Raw genomic sequence first — 19,643 nt, forward strand, 5'->3', positions numbered from 1 at the left:
CTTCATGTCCAAAATTGCGCAGAGAGGTCGTTATTTCAGTGGTGGCATTTAGACGCCAGAGTCCCTGAGCGGAATGGTCTCATTTGGTGACCCTCTCGCTTTGCCTAGTATGTATGGATCGGTGCAACGCGTCGCCTTGTGTGCGCGTGTGATGTGGATGGGTGTGCGGGATTGATGATGATGGGCATGATGCGTGAAGATCGTTCCTCTTCTATCTGATGACACACATTCTTCCCGTGTTTTCCATTCTTCACACATGAAACAGACGACGGTGGAATATCCGATCAGATGTGATACAGGCAAAGCCCGCCCGGGCACTTGCCATGCCGAACCCGATCCTGCCTGGCCCATCAGCGCCCGCTTTCCTTTCACGGCGTAAATCGCCCGCACACCAGATCCCCCAATCAGTACACACAACTACGGTCATCATATCTGGGTCCATAGATGGTCATTCAATGTGTCACACAGACTGGGCTGGGCTGGACACAGCAGCGACGGCGGCGACATGCGGCGAGAGAGCCAAGGCTTTCCCTTTCCTCATCTGATGATCATCAACATCAAACATCTACCGGTTCGCACCCACCATCCTCGGCCTAATCATCTTAGCGCGCAGTGACCAGTTTCGAAATATCCGTCTTCCGTCGGAGTGATTCTTCCATCGAAGATCCGATGGTGTCAGAGAGATGCAGTACATTCCTGTCAACAAAATTGTGAAATCGACGAAAGACGCATAGTCATGTATTGCCAACGACCTCGGCTTCACGTTGGTTTGAAACTCCCGTATGAGGAATTCCAACATGATCTGCATAGGCGGCGTAAGGGACATACCAGACTCCATTCATGACCTCCTGCCTGGCCCACATTTTTATGCCAACGACCACATGTGTCGCGTCTTCCATTTGTTGGTCCTCGGATTGGTATCTACGGTATTCTAGACTGCAGGGAATGCTCTCACGACCAGAGCAACAGTAGGCGACACAGGGAGAAGGAATAGTGTGGGGGGGCGTGCACAATGGGGCGAGGCGGCGGAGGCGGCGGCGGGGGGACGGTCGACCGCATGGAAACAAAGCGCCTCTCACACTGATCTCTGACGAGTCCAAGATCTTTCTCGAATTTCTTGAAACGACATCGGAACTTGTTGGTTCTTCACGTTGTTCGACAATTCTCGATGGCTCGGTCCAGTGTCACAGATGTAATAGAGTTTTCCACCACCACAATCCGGCACTGATGCATCTGCCATGCCTCGCGAGGCACGCGGCGTGCGGCGAGTCTCTCTCGGCCCCGGCTTGGGCTTGTGCTTGAGCTTGTGCTTGGATCAGATGAATCCAACCTTTCATTACGGTAACATGGACTTTCATGAGGCACGATTAATTGCACAAAGAGGGTCTAAGGCTTTGGATCGTCAACATGTGATCTATGCTTTCATGCTGAGACCGTGGCTGCCAAGTCTTTCTCGCCGCAGAAGGCCGTCGCGGCACTGGGCTTGAAACATCGCCAGGGTCATGGATGAATGAATGCGAGATGACGATGGCGACAGGGGTGATCGATCTTGGCGGTGACAAAGACAGCAAGAAGCAGTACCGATGATCATGATAGCAGAGAGACGTTGAGGTAGAAGGACAGGCAGTCGCAGCAGTAGCAGTGAGGCCATGCTACAGTGATGAACCACGATCTGAATTACCGGAAGTCAAATCCAGTCGCCGCCGCCGGAAGGACAGGTTCACTGCGGCGGGCCCACGGCCCTGCTCTACGGTCACTTCTCTCTGATGACATTCGGCTCTTCGCCACCACCAGCACAGGGATAATATGCCAGGCCGTACTAATGGGACCGAGAGAGCCCCATGCTCACTGTGGCGCATACATAACATCGAAATGAACGAGCACGGATTGAGTAGAATGCCAACAATTCAATATGATGTTGAGACTACCGAAACTAAACACTTGCCCAGTGAAACTCTCTCTCACACAAACAAACCTCCAGCGCGCCAAGGGAAGTGAAGCAAGTGGCTGCCATGCTATTCCTGCGTGTGCATTAGGTACAGTAGTAGGTGCAGAAACAAGTCCAGTACAAGGCGGTGCGATGAGCGATGTTCTCTCGCGGGAGAACGACTCCGCCCTGCATACAGTCCAATACACTCGACCAATGCAGCCCGAGGCTTCCTTGGTTTTTTAGCTGCTCTCTATTTTTGGGGGCGGAATCCTCGGGATCTCGCACTACCCGATGCACGCACCCGGAAATACCTGGGTACAACAATCAATTCCTAGGTACTGAACTACTGAGGCTGACGGGCGGAAGGGCGGCCCAGGGCAAGTGAGGACGACGGAGGCGTTTCTTTGCTTGTGTGACGATGGATTTGGTCGTGTTCTTCTATCCTAATGATGACGATGACGAAATCAATGGTAGCCATAATCACGATACTACTGACAAGAATGATTCGCAAGGAAATGAATGCATGAGCCGAATGAAATGTGACTTATGGTACTTCTACACGTTCAATACGACGATCTCCGCTTGTGCCGCGGCATAGCAATGAGTATGACATGAGGCCGGGCGACGTCCATCGATAATCGTTACCCTTCTTGACCTGCCCGCTTTCGCGTAGAGAACGATGATGTATACGCGCATTACGAGATGCGACCGATCGCATTCCTCTCCTTTCTCCCCTGGCTCCTCTCCTTAAGGGAGAATATATTGCTGCCAAGAGGGAAAGATTTGGTCTCGCTCGAGGTAAAGAATTGCCGCCGCCTGTGCCTCTCTCTCTCTGCTCAAATTCCCATCGTTGTCGTTGATCTCCAAGCGACACGGCCTGCTTCCGTGCAAACCAGTGGTGTTGGGAAAGGTCCGAGCGAGGAGCGCCAAGGTTTGCACTCGTCGACCCATGCCCCATGCGAAACGCAAACATGATGAGATCGATATATGTAAGCAAAATCTCAGGTGGAGGGTGAAAGAGGAATCATACGGACTGGGGTTATATCATCGTGCGCGCACACACACGGCACGCTGCAGAGCGTTCCCGAGCCGTCCAATCATCGGGCCGGGCGGATTTGCCGTCTTTTGTTGGTGGTACCCACGATGTGTGATGACGAGACGTGAGCCGATAGACGAATTGGAGCGGCACGTTCAACATGATTGTTGATAACCAAACCTCGTGGCAAGGGGAAATACAGAGCATGTCGCACGATGAAAGAATGTTCCCTCGTAGAGATCGGCCTTGCGATGTGCAGATAGATAGGTGATAGACTTTCTCGACTCACCGACCCACGAACGACTGCAACCCTCGACCCTACTCGATTTTTGACTTTTGTGACCCACGCCCGAACCTTTGTTGCGAAGGCGCTTAGCGACAGGAAACTCGACCGCACGCATGCATGCTCGCAGAGGTGGAAACTCTCTTGTGCCCAACCACGAGGCTCTGCACATGTGTCAAGTGGGTACGATACCTGTATGATGCGCGTGTCAGATCCGGTCGCGTGCGATCTGCTGCATTTCCTGACCGCTGACGGCAAATACAAAAGTATGTACGCGAGGATCAGAAACTGTAATCCGTGGACATCTGGGAAGTTTCACGTTGTTTTGCTCTGCTTTCGTCAGCGATCGGGGCCTGTTTCATAATTGGCCGGGGCAGGATGCGGGCCAGCTGGGCAAACCACTGCAGCCCCGCGATGGCCGAGTCGTGACTTTCTCATCAGCCTTTGTGATCGTCACGGGTCTCGTTGTTGGCTGAGTTGGACATGTTCCGGCAAAGAAGTTTTGATACATGCTCTATGTTTCAGAGGTCAATCCTTGGCTGTCGATATTCATCAATCATGCATGAACGTATGTAGCGTATCCTCCAACTTTGTCCCAAGGTGGTGTGTCGTCGCAGATCATGGTTTGCATGGGCAGAGAGAGTGTCTGGTATATCCTGTGATCTTCATCATGAGATCCTACCTATCGCATATCACGATATGCCTGCCTGTCTGTCGGATCGACGCACCTCTCGCCGCCATGGCATACAGGCTACCTTGACTAGAGTGTCTGCACCTGGCAGCGATCATGTCCTTCCCATCTTGGTCATCGTCAGCAACAAGCTTGAAACCGACGGCCGCAACAATGGGGATGGACGGTGACGCACGCTACGCAGGAGATGTAACAAATCTCTTGGCCCTGCTACAAAAGGCCCAGACTTCTGTTTGACTTGGGAACTTGGCAACGCAAATAAGATCACCGAGACCTTACTTGGAACATCACCTAACATCCACAATTATTGACAAATTAATGCAGAAGAAACCAAAAGAGAGGCCTCTCTCAATCCGGTCCAGTTCCTCGCTCTTCGGACCTTCGTATCTGTAATCAATCAGTCCAAATCCTTTCGCCACCGCCTTCGCCGCCGCCCTGATCGAGGCAATTTGCGGCGTATATGATGAGCAGACTGACGGTCATGCGGCACGCGAGCTGTGCGGTGGCATCGATCTGCGCCAATCATCTGGATTGTAGCACCAACAAACCAACATCTCGTGATATCCTGGGATTTCCCAAATGTATGACAAGTTCATCTCGTTGAGTAGGAGAAGGCAAATCTTGCCGGTTCTGGTGGTATTTGTGTTCGCGACATTCCGTCGATGCATATGGAACTTTTCGAGGTACAGTGGTTAGGGTTGTGGTTATGTGGGATTTGTTCCTGAACACGACGTCCGGTCTCATGTTTGTGCAGTTGTTGTAGACCATGAGTAGTGGAGTAAATCTGCGCTGCAGAGGACGGACATTGAACATCGGTTCCATCAGAACATGAACTGTCGAAGAGTAAACAGAAAAATTGACGCCATATGTCAGTGATTTCATTGTGTTGGTCGTCACGACCATGCCAGACCAGCCTCATGACAAATGCTCATCCACAATCGATGACGTTGTACTGATTACTCCTCATGGCGACGAACGACAATGGCCATAACGGTGACGATGATCACGACATGTAACGACCAACGAGTCTACTCAACCTGGCATTCCGGCCCCCAAAAGCACGCCTCCCGTCTGCATCTAGATCGGCCTCCCTCACCGCAACACATCCAATACCCATACAGAGCACAAGATCTTCCCGCCTGAACCAAGCAACCCGTGCATCTAGGCATCAAAGCCAACGCATTCCGAGTGACCGACCACTCCTCTAACCACGTCGATCTCACAGCAGGATCCAACAACAAGTACCCGTCTGCAAGAAAGGATCGACAAACGTACCGCCGCCGCACCATTCCAATCCTTCGAAAATCCACTGCCGTCGACCGCACAAGCACAACTGCTCAAAGCTTCTAAGCGAGAGGTCGGTTCGGAGTGTTGGTGATCGGTCTCGAGGTCGGGGATTGGACAGGCTAGCGAGAAGCTGGGTGTTTGGAGATGCGCGCGAGCGGCAAAATTTGCTTGCGGTGCGGCGCGACTGCATGGGAGGAGGGGGTTTACGTGGCGAGGGGTGCAGTAGAGGTGGCGAGTGGTGTGTGTGGTCAGTTGGCCCCTCTCGTGATGCTCATTTGCTTGGTAATTCCGTGGGAGGGTATGGTAGTATGTGGTCTCCGTAGGATGCGATGAGTGAAGCGCTGGCGCGAACATCCGGGCTGGAGATGCCTCGACCTCGCCGGCAAGGAGGTCCGATACGAGCTATGAACAGGGAATGGTTTGTCCTTGTGATCGGACGTCACGTCGGATTGTTGACAAGCTTGTCGACCTGCATCGTTCGTCTCTGCGTTGGCTGGAAGTTGCGAATCGCCTGCGAATCCGACCCTGGGATCGAGAGTCAGAAGTTGAGTTTCTGCTCATGGATGCCGAGGCTTTGAATATAACATTTGGGAGCCTATGGTCGTAGCCGGCAAACCAAGGCACTCATAACAACATTGGCATGATGCGAGTAGTACATCAGCTCAAGGCCGATAATCAAGGTGTAGAAGTTGGAGAAAAATCTAGAGACAAAGACCTAGATACTGATACTTCAATAATCGTCCACCTTACTAGAAAGTCAAAAAGTAAGTCTATACAAAATAGTAGTAGAGGTGAGAAATAACCACAAACCCGCCGCATTCGCCTGTGAAATGTACAGTAATACCAATTCCTCTTATCTAAGATTTTTTCCTGGAGGATCGAGGTTTCCATAACCACAATTCTCAAATGAGCCTTGCTTGAATCATCCTTTCATAGGATCATCATGGGGCCCCGAGTACGGAGCTCCTTTGTTTGTCGTTGACGACGAAGACGAAGTGGCTTGACCAGTACCAGCCTGCTCTGAACCACCACCCTCGCGCTCCAGTGCCTGCTGCAAGCGGTCCCGCTGGACATTCTTCCACAATTTCATCGTATCGGCGCGGATCTCGCCACGTTTGACGCCCGTCACCGTCTCGGCGAAGTGCTTATCTCCAACCTCCGTAGATGAGGACTCGCCAGAGGCCGCGGAGGACGAGCCATAAATTGAAGACGACGATGCTGAGGAACCCGTCGAGGACGAGGAGGACTGGGGTTGCGTTCCTATCTCGTGCCAACTCCTCCGTGAAGCTGCCTGGGCGCGCCTGCGCAGTCCGCCTTCGCCCCACATAGATAGACGCTGAACAGCACGCAGTTTGCGGAAGCCGTAGACACAGGCAATGACGGAGAGCACAGTGCAAGTGCCCGAGACGCCGAAGAAGCCCCATGGTGACTCCTCAATGAAGTTTTCCAAATTCATGCCGTACAATGCAGCGATGAACATACCAGCGCTTATGCCGAGCGTGCCTATGCTGAATTTGAGGTCGAGAAGCATGAGACTGTTGCGGTTGGCATCGAGGATGGCGCGGACGATTTCCTCCGTGTTACGAATGGCCGAAACCAAGTTGGAGGAAATCTGGACGATTTCATCGGCGACTTTGTGGTAGGATTCTAGGAGCAGTTCGATTTCTTCGTGGTTGTCGTCTTCGCGTTCGATGCCTTCGGCTTTCTCGGTAAGATACATGGCGGCAAGGTCGTCGTCGGCTTCGAGGAGATCGTCGATGGCGTCCCGAACCAGACGCGCTTTTTGCTCGAATGTACCTAGCTTCTTCGAGTAAATGAGGAGGTATCGGAGTTTGTCTCTATCAATGTCCTCCTCCAGCTCCCGTAACACGCGCATGACCGGCTCGCGAACACCTTCAAACTCGCTCTCAAGCCCGGTAGTAACGCTAATGAGAACGGCTTCCAGCGCACGGAATTCATAAGCAAGGTTTCCGACCGTAGTGGAACTCTGCTTCTGACGGAGTTTCCCTTCAAGATCGTACATGAACAAACTTTGCGAATATGAATCGGTGGATCCGTAGACGTCAAAAACGAGGACACGGTTGTGTTTGATCAGGCACCGCAAGTGCAGGAGATTGATGAGAATCGCCGAAGGTCGAATGAGGATGTGCGGAAGCACACTGTTGTCGATTTTTCGCAAATCGCGAGGTAGGAGGGAGTACTTCGCAATGAGCTCGCTCTTTCGGAATTCGCCGTTGACCAATGTGACATTGCCGTGTTCATCGAATTCTGTGCAGCGCAGCTTCAATTCATTACTTGGCTTGATGATCCGTCCTCCGATACCCGGACTGTCATCTAGGAAGCCCTGCAGAGGCGGCATATCCCCAAACTTCAGCTTCGAGCTCTTCATAGGCCGCAGTCGACGCCAAAAAGCGTTATTATTTGGCTGGCCATGAGCGGCCGAGCTGTGAAGCTCTCGAGACGATATCCTGTCATGGTTTAACGGTATGAGAGATGTGGATGAGGCTGGCGGCTGTCGTCGTATTAATGAAGATGAGGCGCGGCATTGTGATGATGGTAATAATGATGGCGGAGGTGTCGTTCGACGGCCAACCGCCGCACAGGTCGTCACCGCATGACTTGTAGGGATGATGTGAATGTGGCAAGACGTGCGTAGGAGTCGGACACAGGACGATGCTGGCGTACGGATGCCATGCGATGCAGGCATTTCTTGGTGATGGACAACATGTCGATGTTTTCAGCTTTCTGCGGCGGGCTTCTTGAGATATTTCCCGACATGGGAATTGACGTCGACACTACACTAGCGCGAACTCTCCGCGGCGGAGGATTGATGGGGATCGCGCTGCCGACGCGCCATGATCGATCTCTATAGAGTTTCTTTGCTAACGATTATTAGGACATTGTGATCTGGCTTTGAGGCATTTTCGTCCCCAATGATGTTACAATAGCGATGATCTCATTGAAGACTACCCGACTCCTGACGCTGTTCATGCAATTCACGTTGATGAGCCATTTTCCCATGCTCGCCTGCGCAGCACCGATCGGCCCTGGGGTCAGCTTTGCAGATTTGATGCCTGTGCCCGACCTTGAAGAGCCAGAAGCTCCTATGTCTCTTTGACCTTTCCAATTTTCTCAAGCCAGATGCCTTTCAAACCTTTCAAAAATACATGACTACGTCCTCCGCCTTGACTGCCGAAGGGTCGACGAGCTGCAGCCGCTCGAATTCGTGGATGGGCATGTTGGAATCGGCCTGTGTCGATGTCTGAGTCTCCGTCTGGCGAGGTTGTGGCAATGATGTCTTGTCATGGATGCGGCGAGTGCGCTAAGAAGCCATTCAGCATCAATCAAACAACGCTTCCACCAACGAGTGAATAGCTCTTCTGGCTAATGATCTGAATGGTGTATGAAAGCGTGCAGGAAGTTTCGGGATATGTCACTCCCCTTCTTGCCCGCCCGTTGGACAGCATGACGAGCACGTCTGCCCTCGACGACAGGATTGACACCCGAATTTGTTAAACTTCGAGCTTTGCGTCGTCTGTAAAGAACCAAAGCTTTCATTGCTGCGCTGACGTCAAAGTTACGTTGTTTGAGTATGGTAGCGAGCATGAAGTGAGCTTCGTCCGACATGTGATCCTTGGGGTTTCGCATGCTGGCCGTCAATGCCGCTCGTGCCTTTTGAAGTGCCAGTCTGCTGTCGATCACATCTTCGATCAGGGTCGTTTCGGTCGGATCATATGGTTCAAGGATGATTGGCGACTGCATTGCAGAGTGGCCATCGTCACTATCTCCGATTTCGACAGCGTTGCCAATGTGTTCCTCAGATTTGATGTTTCCGCTTTGAGCCCAGTCCTCGCAGGCAACACCATTCGGATAACGTTCGTCAATAGTGCTGTTGTTTGAGCAATTCGTGTCAGCAGTCCAAGTCTGTGACGGACTGATATACTTCAAACAGTCGTGTCCCTGATTATACTCCTGAATTGGCAACAGAAAAGCATGATCCGACATCACCGCCTGCTCATAGCTGGGCAAAATGTCACATCCGTGATTGCTAGCATCGAGGTTGGTGACGTTCGGATCGTCTCGGAAGCGAACTCTCTTCTTAACAGACCGGTTCAAGAGTTCAGTAGGCTGGCTTGACAGAATGAGATGAGGCGGACATGCAGATACCATGTGATATGCCATCGCTGTCAGCAAATGAATGTTTGCTCGTCGATGAGGCTGATGATGTGGAGGAAGTAAAGAAAGGGCAAGAATGGTGTGTGTGGCGGAATGTTGAAGAAAATTGGTGTGTGAATTGATAAGTGAGTGAAGTTACAAGTGAAAGGGAGTCACGTTGAGCCGGTCTCATGCGTGACCAAAGAGAGAATGTGATAGTTATGGAGACCAAGACTGAGATTGAGGGCGAGGCTCACGCAATATATACCAAGCGACATTGGCGATCAGCGGCAGAGGGACTCATCAACAATATCTCCTATTAATCACAAGCTTAACGCAAATGTATCGAGCGGCACATGAGAAATAAAGAAGAGGAGAGTAAGTTCGAAGCAAATATCAATTTCACGATGCATGTCTCCTGACATTTGAAAATACTTGTACCTGCTCAACTGTGCCAATGCATACCTAGGTACCATTGAATTGATCCTCAAGATACGAAGGCGCTAACGCACAGCACAAGGCGAGGATGATGTCTTGCGGGTATGTCACACGGAAATGGCAGAGAAGAAACAAGGAGTGTAATATGAACTTCTTCAAAGTGTGCTCTCGAAGGCAAGGAAGAAGAAACGCACAAAATCGAGCCACAAGAGACCATTGCGCGGCGCAAGAAGATATGTCGTGAAAAGCCATTCACTATAAGGCATAGACTTCTCCATCATCTATTCGAGGGAACTATTGAGAGATTAAATGAAACAGCATCATCGCTTTTTTTTGTGGCATAAACATTGTCCCATTTCGCTTTGCAAATATATACAACAACACAGCGCACACATCTCAACTCAAATCTTCTTCTGGCCCTGACTATACCACATAAAGTCTCAATCTATTTCATCGCAGGAATACCCTCATACTCAGCATAGCCCAGCGCAAGGTTCATGTTCTGCAAGCACTGTGTCGCGGCACCCTTGAGAAGATTATCAATGGTGACATTAATCACCGCACGCTGACCACTCGAGTGAACGGCGAAACCACCGATTTCGACGCCATGTTTACCTGCGATGTTCTTGACCACGGGGCTCTCGCCGGAGACTTTGACGAGCTTCTCCTTGTCGTAGCGGTCCTGGTACAGCTGGCGCACGTCCCGGGAGGCCATGGTTTGGTTGAGAGGCAGGGAGATGGTGTGGTGGATGCCGGCGAACCAGACCGCGACGTGTGGGATGAAAGCCACCGGGGTGCCGAGCTGGGCGGAGATCTCGCGCTCGTGGATGTGGTCGGTCAGGGAGTAGGCGATGAGGTTGTCGGTAAGGTTAGTAACGTCATTCTTGGGAGAAGGCTTGGTTCCCGCGCCGGAGTAGCCGGAGACCCCGAAGACGGTCGGGTGCGCGGGAGCGGCGGCGAGGTAGGGGAGGAGCGGCGCGATGCCGAGTTGGGCGGCGGTCGCGTAGCAACCGGGGTTGCTGATGCGGGTGGCCGAGGCGATTTTGCTGCGTTGGACGAGCTCGGGAAGACCGTAGGTCCAGGCGGAGTCGAAACGGTAGTCGGCGGAGAGGTCGACAATGACGGCTTCCTGGTGGCCAGATTCGTCGATGGCATCAACGTAGGGTTTGCAGACTCCGTTGGGCAGAGCCATGACCCAGCAGTCGACCTCCTTCTTTTCGGCCATGCGGCGGACGTCATCCGGAGACAGGTTCTCGTAGATGATCTCCTTTTTTTCGTAACCCTTGAGCTTTTGACCCTTGAGTTCGCGTGATGAGACGTGACATAGGTCCATGTTGGGGTGGCGGTTCAGGAGGTCAATGAGAGCCTGACCAGTATATCCACGGGCGCCGATCAGGGCGACTTTTGATGGGTAGTCCTTTTCGCTGTTCTTGATGCCGAGGGGAGGGTTGGGGTTAGTGGTCGCATAGGTTCGTACCTGGTTGCTGGTGGTCACGCGTGTCCGCTGCATAGGTCGAGCGCTGGTACTGAATGCGCGAGCCTGTTGCGGTCGTCGGCTGGCGAGATCTGCCGCACGTGCTCGTATCCGCTCTGTGGCGGCCGCTGCTCGATGGATCTGCGACTCGAGGTTGATGTCGCCGAACATCTGTCGACCGTGCTGAACAAACTCGGACATGAGTTCGCGCACCTCGTCGGGGCTCTCAATGCCGTACCAAAACAAGACCTCTCCCTTGCGCGCGATGGAGCCATCAGCCTGCTCGCTGAACCAGGTGAGGTTCTCATCGTCTTGTTTGACGGTCCAGGCGAGTTTGGGGAAGTCACGCTTCAGAGTCTGGAAGACATTGTCGGCGATGTTGGACAACCAAGCCGATCGGGTCATGGTGAGGGTGGCGAGGTGTCCCAGGGCGTTTCCGCCTGCCTCAGGAGGGAAAACAATAGCCAGAGCCTCCATGTTCTCGTCGAAGACCGCTTTGAAGGGCTTCGAGTCGAGAATCTCCAGGTAGCCGTCAACCACGTTGGCAGCATCGAGTCCTCCCCGATCCCGGACGAGAGTCTGTTTGAGTTTGTTCAAATCTCCGACCTCGTCAAGGGAGGAGGCCTGCAGAAGCTTTGTGCCACGGCGAATCAGCGTGCCTGCACCCGAGTGGGTGAAGAGCTCGCGCTCCAAGCTAGCCGGGTGGATGATAGCGACACTGGAGCTGCGAGGCAACTCATCAAGGAGGGTCTTGATGTCCCGAATCTTGCTCCTGGTGCCGTGAATGACCCACGGCTTCTTCATGTACTCGTCGTACTCCTCGTCCAAGTTAATGGCTTCAATGAGCTTGTTGGTCTCCTTGTCGTACAGACCTCCCTTCTCGGACAGGTAGACAATCTTCAGTGGCACGAGAGTCTTGGCCAGCTCCGCGGCCGCCTTGTCGGCATTGACGTTGAGCACTTGACCGTCTTCGCTCTCGGCCATGCACGTGAGCACGGGAATATATCCGTCGGCGATTGCGGCCTTAATGCTCTCGGCATTGACCTGGTTGACCTCGCCAACGAACTCGTAGGTGGCGCGATCCTTGTAGTCAGCCATGAGCACTCCGGAAGTGATGGGACGAGCGCGAACACCCCATGATTCCAGCGCCTCGACGAGCTTCAAGTTCTCCTGCAAGAACAACTTGCGTGCTACTCCCAACGTCTTGCCATCAGTGATGCGAATTCCCTCGTTGTATCGTGGCTCAATGCCCGCCTCTTCCAAGAGCTTGTTCAGCTGCGGACCGGCACCGTGAATAATGACCGGGTAGAGGCCCATCTGGTTAAGGTTGCGGAGGGAGGCGCAGAGGACATCGATGTAGTCGGTCAAGATCGCACCGCCGACCTTGATCACGGCGAATTGCTGGGAAGAAACTGAGGTGAATTGAGCAAGGTATTGCTGAACCTCTCGCTTAGAGCCAATGTTGTTGAGGACGTTGATGACCGCCGAACGGGCGTTGGTGTCTTCTGCTCGTGAAGTAGCATACTGCCGCCGCCGTACACTGATCGTAGACGTGGATGAGCATGCTGGCGTGGCGACAATGGCACGTAAAGCGTCTCTGGCAGGCACACGACGCTGTCGCGCGACCTGCCGGAGCAAGGGTCGGGCGAGTGCTTGCATGATGTTTGCTGCGGCGATGTGTGCTCGATTTAGGAAATCGACATGCGAGGGTGATTCACGTCAGCAGACGACAGCGAGTGGAGTGGAGAGTAAAGCAAGGGAAAAGGTGGCAGAAAGAGAGACGAGAGAAACGGTGGTGAGGTATGATTCAGAGAATGGTCAAAAGTCTGCAGCAGCTCTTATCGTTCCTCCCGCCTGTGATGTAAGAGTGGAGATTGTCGCACGACGTGCCGAACAGGTCGAGAATTATGCAATACTCAGGTGAAATTAACGATTTCGGACGGTAAAATGTGAGGAACAAAATAATATGTTGTGTATGAGGAGTACAATTGAAGGAAGAGGCATTTTCTCCTTCTCTACGGATGCGACGCAATGGTGGATGTGACGGTACTTGTATCCCCAGAACGAGCGATATAAAATGCCCGCAAATATCACTCGTTGTATGCATTATAGTCACTATGCTCAATGGCGTACCACACAGCATCATCCAATGCTCCATCCACGATGTCGATCGCCCTGACTAGCTACAGTCTACGTCGACCGTGGTGGCAGAGCAGTGTGAATTGATCATGCAGCAGAGACAGTCTCATGCATTTTTCGTGGTCGTCCACGATCGTGTCGTCGACGCGCGTCTGTCCGCGCAGGAGAAACGTAATGTTCGTGGTTCTTGTCGACAACGTCTTTGTAGAGAAAGAGAGAGAGGACAGAGGCAGTCTCTCGGCCTCTCCGTTATCGCCGCCCTCCTCTCTCCACACTCTGGTCATCCCATCCAATCCCCCGCACAGACATACTGAAATGCTCAATTGTCTCGCCCAGAGTTTTTGCAGAGGAAACACACAGGCTATACTATAGAATGTGAATCATTCCACGCCCGCCCAGAGCTTCCCTCTCACCGCACCGGAAAAAGCGAGGCAGAAACTGCAAAAAAGAAAAATTCAGACAGCCAGACGAAAATTTGCGGTTTATTCGGCTGCAGGGCTTGGACTACAAGCTGCAAGCCTCTCGGCCAGGATCTTGAGAATTCAGCATTGGAATCCATCAGCTGTACAGTGCAGTACTGTACCTATCGGCTGTATCTCGAAATTTTCCTTTTCCTTATCGGCTGCGTGCCTGATCAAATCATGAGCGATGCAGCAATGGATGGGTCTAGCCTTGGACATGCCAGTCTAGATCGTCTCGCATGCACTCACAGCATTTTCACCCCAATGCGCCGTGTCGTGATTCAAGTAGAGACGTCACTCTCTCTTTTGGATCTCATTCACACGAGAAGTGGAGACGAGCGCACCTGCTGCTGTCAGGACACACTGTGCTTATATAAGCAGTAGCTAGTTTACGATCCTATCTGCCGTGATCCGAAGTAGTCGCCTTGCCTAGTACAGTCTCGAGGTCCAATGACCGAGCTTCAGTGACAGACCCGTCCCAATTCTCAAGCGAACTACTACTTGTACATGACGGAACATGATGGCGATCATGCATAATGATGATGAGATCATTGACCGATCGGTGCATTTCAATTACGCGCGAGCTGCATTGATTGAAACGATTTATTACTACATCTATAGTGTTATTCTGGTGTAGATTTCACCTTGATCCAATGACGGTCGTTGACGACTACAACGTGGGCGCCTCGAGTTGGAGAAATAGCATGTTGGGGGTATGACATCGGTCGATCCCAGGATGCTCCTGGCAGGCATTCCCATTCAAGATGACGCTGTACCCAGCCTGGATCAACGCAAGAGGGAATTTTCACGCCTACTTCGTTCAATGACTGCACAATAAGGCAGACGACGAGCCTTTGACCGCGACGTGTTCACCTAAATTCTGCTACCTGAACTGCATGCCGCTTCGCAGAATCCGCCGTCACGGATGCAGGCCTCTTGGTTCCTGGATGCTGAGCGGGGGCATGAGAGCTTTGGATGTTGGTCGGCCGTGTCAACGGAATCTCTTGAGATGAAGCCGACGCGAATGGCGAAGCAGAGCAGTCGGCAGATTCTGGCATGTCTGCCAGGTAAGTTCCTGAAGTCGCTCCTGATGAGTCGCGACGGAGCGTGACGATTCTCAGAGAGACAACATCGTCCGTCTTCTCCGCGCCGAGGAGAGTCCGTAGGCGATCTTTCATAGCCAGAGAGTTCAGAGAGCGTTGCTCTCGATCGGCTCTGCTTGCCCATCTGATGTGATTATGCTTATACTGATGATGGTGCTTCGTGACATTCAGACTGTGTGGGCTCGTGCTGGCATCGGTCGATAAGGTGAACTCGCCGTCCTTGTTTGAGATATTGCGAGTTCCCATGAAATGAGCACCAAATCTTGAAGCGACGTGCTTCCTGATGGTTAGTACTATGAAAAAGGATTGTGTCTGCTCGTCTGCATCTACCAGAAACCGATCGACATCGTCGCAAGCGTCGCAACGGCCACATCCTTTGCGGCTTTTGATCCAATTTCGGGGTTTTTCAGGTTCGAATCCCACCACCCGGATGATATATGTCTCTATGATGTCCCGAAACCATGCTGCATACTCTTCGGATACCATGTCTCCTGTCAGCGCTTCGAGGAAAGATAGCACATTTGCCTCATCGTCCAGGCCATTGGACATCCTCCACTGCTGCAAGATTCTGTTCTGAAAGCGCATGAGCTCGTCATCCAGCTTCGCAGCAACGAGGCCAGATCTGAGATTGACTAAACATTTGTAGCTCCTGAATGCGCCGCTGGCGAATGTGATCGCATCGATTGTTGAGGGCGCCAGCATCGCGAGGGCTTCCGCGCGATCGACATCGCTGAGAGTCTTTGCTCCTCGAAGAAGTAGTCTCGTGAGCGAAAGTGGGAAGGCTGGTTTAGCCTTGACGTTCTTTTCGATGGCTTTGGGCAGCAAGGTGCTTTTCATCCATTCCGAACCTCGCGTAGCAATCATATGCTCTATAGCTGCGGCGTGGTCGGATGTAATTCCGTTCATTCTGTCCAGCTCCCTGCCGAAGGACTCGGATTTCCACACGTCCATCTCCTTGCGATCCGATGAACGGTAAAACCTCCAGCGTTCTGGAATATGTTCAACCAGACGCTGACAGCTGAGTAGATCTCTCCAATTGTCGAAGACAGCATTCATGCTGTGAGCTGATCAGTGGTGATTCATTCAGAGTAGAGCAAGCGTCAGCAGCTGCTTACCATCCTTTGAGTTCCTCAAACGGATGCTCGGAAGATTTTGATTCGATCAGGGGTAGAACAATCTCAGCGATTTCCAGATCACTCTTGTTGGCGCGGGAGCGGAAGTTGCTGATGATGCGCGCAGCTAGATCGGCACGTTTCATTTGAGAACAAATCTCAAATACCGATGTTAGCATCGCCGCGTCGTGGCAGAAGAGTTTACGAGCGAATTTGTCCATGAGGTCGGCACGCTCGACAACTTGGCAGCTTTTCAGCGCGGCGACACAATCTTGAGGTTCGTAACAATAATGCACATATTGCTGTATGATGTCTGCAGCCAAGATGATATTCTCAATGTTCAAACAGCACCCGAATGCGACGTCAAAGCCTTCGCGATGTTGCAACAGGTCTTTTCTGATGGTAGCCTGGCAGACCTTGCCACAGCTGGCACGATAGCGCTGATTCAACGGATCCTCCACAACCCTGTCCACTTCCTCTTTGATCAACGCGATTATATCTTGATACCCTTCGGTGGAGATAGCAGTGGATCTGAGAACCAGGTCGGACCAGTTTCCGTCTGGTATAATTACCAAAGCCTGTTCAGTCAGTCTTTCGCCATACGGTTCTATAATGAGTCGTTCGATGCTGAACAACATACCATATTCTGAACGAATGCGAAAATTAGCCGCACGGTCTCACAGACGGTTGGTGTGACTTACACGATACCAGTGACTTGCTGTTGCGCCCGCATTCCCTGTATAGCCTTCGAACTCCCCCTGTCTGGCCTGTTTGGACGGAAGCAATTTGCAACAAGATGAGTCGCCTCGTCGATATCAACTTCTCTTGCGGTAACATTTCCTTCAAGATCAAAGACACTTTTCAACTTCAAAGTTTTCTCGTATACTTCTTCGATGGGATGGAATCCTTCGCCTTCGGAAATCTTTTCGCGGAAATTCCCAGAATTATCCCACTGGCCCGCAGGCTCGCCCATCACATACTTCTCTAGACTTGCAAGGCATAATTTGAAGGCACAGTCTGACTCCTGTTGTAACCTCATCATGCATTGGACTCGTTGCAGATCAGTGCCCTTGAGCTCGTTCGTTTGAATACTGGCTTCTGTGTACTGATGATCGAGTAGATAGACGAGGAATGACGGCACAGGTTTCTGCAACCAGGGCGCCAGACAATGTCTGAGCTGTTTGACATTTTCCTCAAAATCTGCAAACGCAGGTGGAGGCGCTGTGCCCTTGAAAACGAGATTAAAAGTAAGGACAACGCGATACCCAGAGGTGACGGGCTTAACTTCATGTAGAACGTCCGAATACCTGAATGTTTCAGTATCAATGGACACAATAATGGCGAGGCCTGGGGCTTACCATGCCATGCAGGTGGAATGCCATTCGGATGTCGGTGCTGTAGCCAACGTTTGCTTCTCGTCGCCAAATGAAAGTTCCAGATCGCCACCCGAATGCATTGAAGGCAGCGATACCACCAATGTTCCAAACATTCGCGGGACCTTTTCAGAACTATGCGTTCATTAGTATTGATTCAATCAAGAATGGGACTGGCCTCACTCTCTGTGGGGCTTAAACATGGCCCCGTTTTCGTAAATCAAAAGCTTGTAAAGCTGTGCTTCGACAGCAGTACCACCTCCAGGGATACCCATTTGTTCGCAAGTTGCGTCGATGATCTTCTCGAGTGCATCCGGCCATTGCGGATGTAAGAGCGAGATTTGGCGACCGTCGATCTTCCATGTCTTGCGAACTTCTTCGTCAACAAGAGTCTCGGTACCTTTACCATAAGGAGCTTTGTGACTTTCCGCAATAATAGCTCTAACGTCATGCTCGACTAATGGCGAGCCAAACTTGCGTAGACCACCTATCGCCAGCCCAGGATTGAGGCCTTCTGATTGGAAAGTTGCGTAGAATCGGCCAGGATTTTCTATGCGTTCGAACTGAGTTTTCAGTGAATCTCTCACATCACCGTAGACAGCTGGTGAACTCGCGATAGATGGGCTTGGTTTGGCTACTTCGATAGCGTATCTCACGTATTCCGGCCTATATGGATTGCCAAGATCGAATTCGCTTTCTTCGTCTTCATCTTTTTCTTTCTCGTCGCTCTCGATCGTTGCGAAATCAAGGATTCCATCATTGAAGTCGTGCTCTCCCACCTCTTCGTCATCCGATTGACCCGTTTGATCCATGTGTGCTGGCCACGCGTTGATCTGCATTGAATATGTCCCGAGGAAATGCAGAACAATCTTGACAGCACGACAAAAAAAATCAAAGCCGATGCAACGATTACAATGTTCAATTGAATTATATATCATCCTACCTAGGCCTACTTAGGTATGACTGCATCATCGGGTATTTCACAAGAGCAGTGGAATGAAATTAACCTTGGAATGCTTTCACTGCGCTTCACATATGGTGAGCGTGATGCCTGAAATCCAGCGCGTTGGGCCACGAGGCTACGTCATTCCAATTTGGCTCGAAACGCGTGTGGAGCGCGACTTGTAAACCTTAACCTTAATTGATCATCACTCAAGCAGGCAGAGGCGACATCACATCACTGCGCGTTGCTGTGCGGCATTCCAATCCGGCAGAATCACAGATCAAAAACACATCAGGCAAGGCGTACCCCCGTGATCGAGATCAAGGACTCTGCATCGTCTGCTGCCATGCGTCGAAGATGATGTCGATGCATAAACCAACGCGAACCAATATCTCAGTCTCCCCGTCATGAGGCTCACGAGAAGTGCAGCTAAGCGCATAGCCGAGATCGATGCGGAATTTGACAATGAGGCACAACATATATTAAGACAGAATGCGCCAGGACGACTGCTCAGTCTTCCTCCAGAGTTGCGCGGTCTTATCTTTAGCTTCCTCTTCGAAGATGAGCCGCCTAAGCTCATGGGTGACATCTATCGTAGAAGCACTGCGATGCGAGACCCGCCTGTCTTGTTTGTTTGCCATCAGCTACGAGACGAACTGTTGTCATATTTCTACTCCCGGAAGGTCTTTCACTTCAACATCTCGTTCTGCGGAGACCTGGCAAAGCTCGAACGATGGGTGGCGAGCATCAAGAATATCCCCTGTAAAGTCCAGCATATGCGCAAGGTGACCTTCTTTGGGCGGTCATTGGGAGTTCAAGCAAGCATTACCGTCGACTTCACGAAGATGAAGATTATCGATGCTAGGTGGACACAACATCAAAACAGTGCCGGCCGAAATCCCAAGCCGATACATCATCATATGGGCGTTCGCCATTGCCGTAAGCTTTCAGATGCAATTGAGACGGCTTTGCTGAGCGAATTACCTCGTAGTCAGTCCCGGGCGTATCGCGCAATGGTTCTGATCCTGGAAGCTTGTCCTGGATCATTTGGCATTCCGCAAAGTGCTCGGACAATTGACTGCGCGGGACGAGCATGCAGGCTCGGAAAGGAAAGCCGTGGACCGTGTAATTGTTCGCAATTGGTAGACCTGATAGTTTAGATATTAATAAGCGTCGTCGGCGTTCGCGGAGTCAGACCGAACGGATGTAGCGTTAAGC

The 19,643-nt window shown here is 51.8% G+C and overlaps 9 protein-coding genes across 9 annotated transcripts; 3 read left to right on the forward strand and 6 right to left on the reverse strand.

Annotated features, from left to right (window-relative positions):
- Positions 1-1,119: 1,119 nt before the first annotated feature.
- K489DRAFT_379428 (uncharacterized protein) lies at positions 1,120-1,902 on the forward strand. The gene has a single exon (XM_033604645.1). The coding sequence runs from the start codon at positions 1,239-1,241 to the stop codon at positions 1,485-1,487; it is 249 nt and encodes an 82-aa protein (XP_033460463.1). The 5' UTR covers positions 1,120-1,238; the 3' UTR covers positions 1,488-1,902.
- A 623-nt stretch (positions 1,903-2,525) lies between these two features.
- On the forward strand, positions 2,526-2,986 carry K489DRAFT_379429 (uncharacterized protein). Its single transcript, XM_033604646.1, has one exon. It carries the CDS (start codon positions 2,633-2,635, stop codon positions 2,903-2,905), a length of 273 nt encoding a protein of 90 aa, XP_033460464.1. The 5' UTR covers positions 2,526-2,632; the 3' UTR covers positions 2,906-2,986.
- Positions 2,987-4,980: 1,994 nt separating this feature from the next.
- K489DRAFT_196024 (uncharacterized protein) lies at positions 4,981-5,865 on the reverse strand. Its single transcript, XM_033599564.1, has one exon. The coding sequence runs from the start codon at positions 5,579-5,581 to the stop codon at positions 5,102-5,104; it is 480 nt and encodes a 159-aa protein (XP_033460465.1). The 5' UTR covers positions 5,582-5,865; the 3' UTR covers positions 4,981-5,101.
- Positions 5,866-6,149: 284 nt separating this feature from the next.
- Positions 6,150-7,586, reverse strand: K489DRAFT_317402 (cora-domain-containing protein; the record flags this gene model as incomplete). The annotated part of the gene is made up of 1 exon (XM_033601235.1): positions 6,150-7,586. The coding sequence occupies one exon, from the start codon at positions 7,584-7,586 to the stop codon at positions 6,150-6,152; it is 1,437 nt and encodes a 478-aa protein (XP_033460466.1).
- Positions 7,587-8,141: 555 nt separating this feature from the next.
- K489DRAFT_379431 (uncharacterized protein) lies at positions 8,142-9,571 on the reverse strand. Its single transcript, XM_033604647.1, has one exon. The coding sequence runs from the start codon at positions 9,407-9,409 to the stop codon at positions 8,612-8,614; it is 798 nt and encodes a 265-aa protein (XP_033460467.1). The 5' UTR covers positions 9,410-9,571; the 3' UTR covers positions 8,142-8,611.
- Positions 9,572-10,265: 694 nt separating this feature from the next.
- Positions 10,266-12,953, reverse strand: K489DRAFT_388234 (bifunctional acetylglutamate kinase/N-acetyl-gamma-glutamyl-phosphate reductase; the record flags this gene model as incomplete). The annotated part of the gene is made up of 3 exons (XM_033606398.1): positions 10,266-12,799; positions 12,836-12,859; positions 12,905-12,953. The coding sequence occupies 3 exons, from the start codon at positions 12,951-12,953 to the stop codon at positions 10,266-10,268; spliced, it is 2,607 nt and encodes an 868-aa protein (XP_033460468.1).
- Positions 12,954-14,712: 1,759 nt separating this feature from the next.
- On the reverse strand, positions 14,713-16,361 carry K489DRAFT_196099 (uncharacterized protein). The gene has a single exon (XM_033599566.1). It carries the CDS (start codon positions 16,051-16,053, stop codon positions 14,764-14,766), a length of 1,290 nt encoding a protein of 429 aa, XP_033460469.1. The 5' UTR covers positions 16,054-16,361; the 3' UTR covers positions 14,713-14,763.
- A 1-nt stretch (position 16,362) lies between these two features.
- Positions 16,363-18,454, reverse strand: K489DRAFT_196098 (uncharacterized protein). The gene is made up of 5 exons (XM_033599565.1): positions 17,666-18,454; positions 17,468-17,617; positions 16,811-17,416; positions 16,750-16,755; positions 16,363-16,687 (listed from the first exon to the last, which is right to left on the reverse strand). The coding sequence occupies exons 1-5, from the start codon at positions 18,418-18,420 to the stop codon at positions 16,678-16,680; spliced, it is 1,527 nt and encodes a 508-aa protein (XP_033460470.1). The 5' UTR covers positions 18,421-18,454; the 3' UTR covers positions 16,363-16,677.
- A 378-nt stretch (positions 18,455-18,832) lies between these two features.
- Positions 18,833-19,448, forward strand: K489DRAFT_409290 (uncharacterized protein; the record flags this gene model as incomplete). The annotated part of the gene is made up of 2 exons (XM_033607563.1): positions 18,833-19,364; positions 19,417-19,448. The coding sequence occupies 2 exons, from the start codon at positions 18,833-18,835 to the stop codon at positions 19,446-19,448; spliced, it is 564 nt and encodes a 187-aa protein (XP_033460471.1).
- Positions 19,449-19,643: the final 195 nt, after the last annotated feature.

Source organism: Dissoconium aciculare (genome assembly GCF_010015565.1).
Source record: "Dissoconium aciculare CBS 342.82 unplaced genomic scaffold K489scaffold_5, whole genome shotgun sequence".
NCBI lineage: Eukaryota > Fungi > Ascomycota > Dothideomycetes > Mycosphaerellales > Dissoconiaceae > Dissoconium > Dissoconium aciculare.